A 5,181-nucleotide genomic window follows, 5' to 3' on the forward strand; every position below is an offset into this window, starting at 1 on the left:
GAAAAAAATTCCATCTTTCAGGATAGTATGTGTGGTAGCACTATCTACCAAGCACAAGATAGTCTCCTTCTCCATGGGTTGTATGCGAGAGTTGTCGTGCTATTAAAAAAAATGAAATATTCATATAAGCACAACAAAAATAAGGTAAATGCATAATCATTTAAACAAACCCATACGAACTTAAAATTGTCTTACAAAAACATGCAAAATAAGTCTAGAATAATTCCAAATTATCTTAACAAAAGCAACTAGAACAAGTTTGAAAAAACAAAATAGACTAATAAAACATGCATAGATAGTGATAAATAACATGATCACTCATGGTCACCAAAATCATCAAGCTCCATCTTCAATAAGTCATCATCATCCAGATTCATATCTCCCATCTTCAATAGGTTATCATCATAATTGTCATCTTTTAGGGTCATGTTTGCTTCAGGCAAACTGGCATGATGTTTCTCACCTTGTTTTGCCTTCCCCTTTGAGTCCTTCAGCATTCTCTGATAGGCATCAACCAAATATTTCAATGTATGACATGTGCGAGACCAGTGGTCCTCACATCCACACCGATAGTAAGCTTGCTTGTTATTTGCAACCTGTTGATGAGAGTTAGGCTTGTGTGAAGGAGATTTATCCTTGTTCTGACCCTTGTCACGGTCCTGAAGACCATTAGCATTACGACGACCCCTACCCCTACCACCACGATAAGACCCGCGACCACGTCCACAACCTCTACCATGTCCACGCCCATAAGTATTACTCTGATTTGCGGCGTGTGCTTCAGGCACAACTTGCGAACCAACTGGTCTAGCATTATGGTTGCGCATCAGAAGTTGGTTGTGTTTCTCTGCAACTAGTAACGTAGAGATCAATTCAGAGTGTTCTGAATAGTTTTTAGTCTTGTACTGCTGCTGGAGTATAAGATTACTTGCATGGAATGTAGAGAGGGTCTTTTCAATCAATTCATCCTCTGTAATGTTCTGCTTACAGAGCTTCAGCTGTGAGACAATGCGGTGGAGAGTTGAATTGTAATCAGTCACAAGTTCAACCAATCATACTGTGCTTGCGGGAGCATAATAGCCGTCTGTTAGTCAAACGCGATCCTTCAGGGATTTCCATAGAACAGCAGGATCTTTTTCAGTAAGGTACTCATTTTTTAAGTCTTTGTTGAGATGATGACGAAGAAATATCAATGTCTTTGCCTTCTGGGCAGAGGTGCTCTGAGAAGCTAGAACAATAGTGATGCTTAAATCATAAAAATCCAAGTAGATTTCAACATCCAAGGCCCAAGTCAAGTAGTTGCTGCCATCAACGGCAGGCTCAGCAAATTCTCTTTTGGTGATGTTAGACATTGTTCAGAAATGCTATAATTATCATTAGAAGATATATCAATCCACCAAATTTATAAAATATTGCACTATACAATATGTGCATACAAACAGAAGCGAATAAATGAAGGAGCCACAAATCATTAGTTACAGTGCATGCCTCTGTTCTAATTAGCTAGGAAAAGTGATCAATCAACAGAAGGTGTGCATTTGCAAATTGTATTAAACCAGACTGCATGAAATCAACATTTAATAAATGGTTTATATGCATGTATATTATATAACAAATACGAGAACGGAGAGATTCTATATATATAAAAACAAACAAAAAGTGAATATTTGTTTATTTATTTTTACAAGATGAAAATAGATTGTATTCATAATAAGACCAACTCAGCAAATATATCATCATCACATGATTCGCATAAAAACAAACCAAAGAATTTCATATCATAATGGACATAATCATAATCATTCGACAGAAAGCTTGATAATATGTAAATAGACAAATGCCGAATGTATTATTACTTTGCAAAAGATGTATACTACCTAAAAATCTATTAATACGAACCGATGATCACGAACCGGCTAGAGCCATTTGTGCTGATAACGTATTGTAATATACTAAAGAAATGGAAACAAGAGACAAGAGAAGAAGAGAAATTGTAATTTTTATTCCCCTTCATCCATTTTCATAGATGGTACAATTTATAGATACATGATGGAAGATAAAATGACATTGGGCTAATCAAAAGACACCAAGTTAATAGTCCACATATAAAGTAATGTCCACATACATTTTGTCTTTTAGATTTCAACAATTTTGTCTTTTCATATGAAAATAAAAGAGTTAAGTACGAGAAAACGGACCAAACAGCAACAATGACTATGTATAACCGCGGGCAATGCGTAATAAATTAAGAAAAGGGGAAGTGTCTAGTCATTAGCGTGTGATTAATGAGCTAACATGGTAATTGGTCATATAAATTAGTTAATTAATAAAGAAAGAAAGAGGTAGTTAGGTTAATTATTGGTCCGGCTCAAACCTCACAATCTAGTAACAGACCGGAAAAGGAAGAAACCAAATCTCTCTTTCTTTCTAAAACTGATGTTGACTCGCCTCGCTAAATTGCCAAATTGAAAATCTCTCCTCCTGATCTGCTTCAATCCAAAGAATTAGATATTTGCGGCACATCCCCCCCAGGCTTCCTGATATGCTTCCATCGAGAGAAGTTGATATTTGTCCCCACCGTCTGTTTCAATCAAATCTTAAGCGTCTATTTTGAATAAAACGTTGAGAAATGACGTACTCAGGCGCTGCAACAGTAGTGCATCTACCTCATTGTGGCCGCTTCCAAACGATGGCCTTCGTCGTGTCCCTCCCGCAAACGGTGGGCCATTGTCACTCTACGTCGGGGCCCCTTTACGGCCGCCTTCTCTGGTTTATGGGGTCCACTTGTGTCAAGCAATACTGACTAGATTATAGCTCTTGTACATCCCCCATCTTACATTAAGGTATATACATCCCCATCTTACAGTGTATTATTTACTATTTAGAGTATTACAAGAAGTGAGAATAATGTTTACATATTGACATCAAACTATTTTCTTGTATTCACGAAAAAAATAATAAAACAAGAGTTTTCTTTAGTAATTTCACACCAACCAGTTTGAGATTTGATCGAATCATTACATGTGAGAGAATCCTCTAATATGTCATGTGATACCTTATTTGGTTGAATAAAATGGAGTTGCAAATAAAAATAGAGCAACCGTATTTGTAAATACATTATTTGGTTTATAATTTTGCAATCAGAAAAAGTAAATGGATTTGTATTTTGTATTCAAAATACTTGCTGCAAATGCTACAGCCAATTTGGTGGGAGGAAAATGTGTAGACTTCATAAAAGAGAATTAAGAATATAAACAATTCTACAGAAAAATCACCTGCACCTAAATTTCCTTGTATTGACAAAATCTTTTAACTTTTGAGTAATTGTTTTTCAACTGAACACTAAAATTGCGTTTGGAGATATATTTCCTATAATATAATTGTAAATATCTAAACATCGAATTTACAGTCCATTCCTGCAACAAATGTTAGATGAAACATTTAATGCATTTTATTTTTTTAAGAAAACCAAACAGCCCCTTAGTTTCCTAAAAAAATAATGGGAAAAATGCTTCCAGCCCCCAAAAGCTAAGGAAACGTGCTTCCCACCCCCAAGACTTTGTCAACGGGTGTTTTACCCCCAAAAATAAAGATTATGTTCTCTGAGCCCCAGAACACAAAACCCAAGACATTAAAATATGTAAAGACCATAATACCCTTCTCTTTCTTTTTTTTATTGAAATATAATAAGGATTATTTTATTATTTTTATTTTCTCTCTCTCTTTATCATGATGTACTAAGATGATAGTTGAAATGATTGATGATGATTATTTTATTATTTTCGTTTTTTATTATTTTGGTTGTTTGTATTGGGAGATTGTTAAAGTTACGGGTTAATTGTTAAGGTTACAAGTTAATTATTAATGTTACGGGTCAATTGTTAAGGTTATGAATCATCTCTCTCTCTTTCTTTTTTTATTAACATATGATGAGGATTATTTTATTATTTTTGTTTTCTCTCTCTCTTTATCATGATGTACTAAGATGATAGTTGAAATTATTGATGAGGATTATTTTATTATTTTTATTATTATTTTAGTTGTTTGTATTGGGAGATTGTTAAAGTTACGGGTTAATTGTTAGGGTTACGAGTTAATTGTTAATGTTACGAGTCAATTGTTAAGGTTATGAATCCTCTCTCTCTCTCTCATGATGTTTCTTTGATGATATTAAAATGATTAAAGAGGATTATTATTTTATTATTTTTGTTTTTTATTCTTTTTGTATTTTTAGAATATTCATTTGTTTTTTATTCTTTTTGTATTTTTAGAATATTCATTGTTAAGGATAATGGTTGGTTGTAAAGGTTATGCATTGATTATTAAGGTTACGGGTTGGTTGTTAAGGTTTAAGGATAATGGTTGGTTGTAAAGGTTATGCATTGATTATTAAGGTTACGGGTTGGTTGTTAAGGTTACGGATTTGTTGTTAAGGTTACGGGTTTGTTGTGTAGGTTACGGATTTGTTGTTAAGGTTACGGGTTTAATTGTTAAGGTTACGAGTTTAATTGATAAGGTTACGAGTTTAATTGTTAAGGTTACGTGTTTAATTGTTAAGGTTACGGGTTTAATTGTTACGGTTGTAGTTTATTAATTGTTAAGGTTACGGTTTAATTATTAAGGTTACGGGTTTAATTGTTAAGGTTACGAGTTTAATTGTTAAGGTTACGGGTTTAATTGTTAAGGTTACAGGTTTAATTATTACGGTTACGGTTTTAATTGTTAAGGTTACGAGGGAGATAGAGAATGGATCCATAACATTAACAATTGACCCGTAACCTTAACAATTAAACACGTAACCTTAACAATTAAACCCGTAACCGTAACAATTAAACTCATAACCTTAACAATTAAACCCGTAACCTTAACAATTAAACCCGTAACCTTAACAATTAAACCCGTAACCTTAACAATTAATAAACCGTAACCGTAACAATTAAACCCGTAAACTTAACAATTAAACCCGTAACCTTAACAATTAAACCCGTAACCGTAATAATTAAACTCATAACCTTAACAATTAAATTCGTAACCTTAATAATTAAACCCGTAACCTTAACAATTAAACCCATAACCTTAAAAATTAAAACAGTAACCTTAACAATTAATAAACCATAACCGTAACAATTAAACCCATAACCTTAATAATTAAATACGTAACCTTAACAATTAAACCCGTAA

At 33.4% G+C, this 5,181-nt stretch overlaps 1 protein-coding gene across 1 annotated transcript; it reads right to left on the minus strand.

The window, feature by feature from the left end:
• Nucleotides 315-1,352, minus strand: LOC109821192. Its single transcript, XM_020387382.1, has 2 exons — nucleotides 1,098-1,352; nucleotides 315-998 (listed from the first exon to the last, which is right to left on the minus strand). The coding sequence occupies exons 1-2, from the start codon at nucleotides 1,350-1,352 to the stop codon at nucleotides 315-317; spliced, it is 939 nt and encodes a 312-aa protein (XP_020242971.1).

This window comes from Asparagus officinalis, chromosome 8, assembly GCF_001876935.1.
Source record: "Asparagus officinalis chromosome 8, Aspof.V1, whole genome shotgun sequence".
NCBI classification, from domain to species: domain Eukaryota; kingdom Viridiplantae; phylum Streptophyta; class Magnoliopsida; order Asparagales; family Asparagaceae; genus Asparagus; species Asparagus officinalis.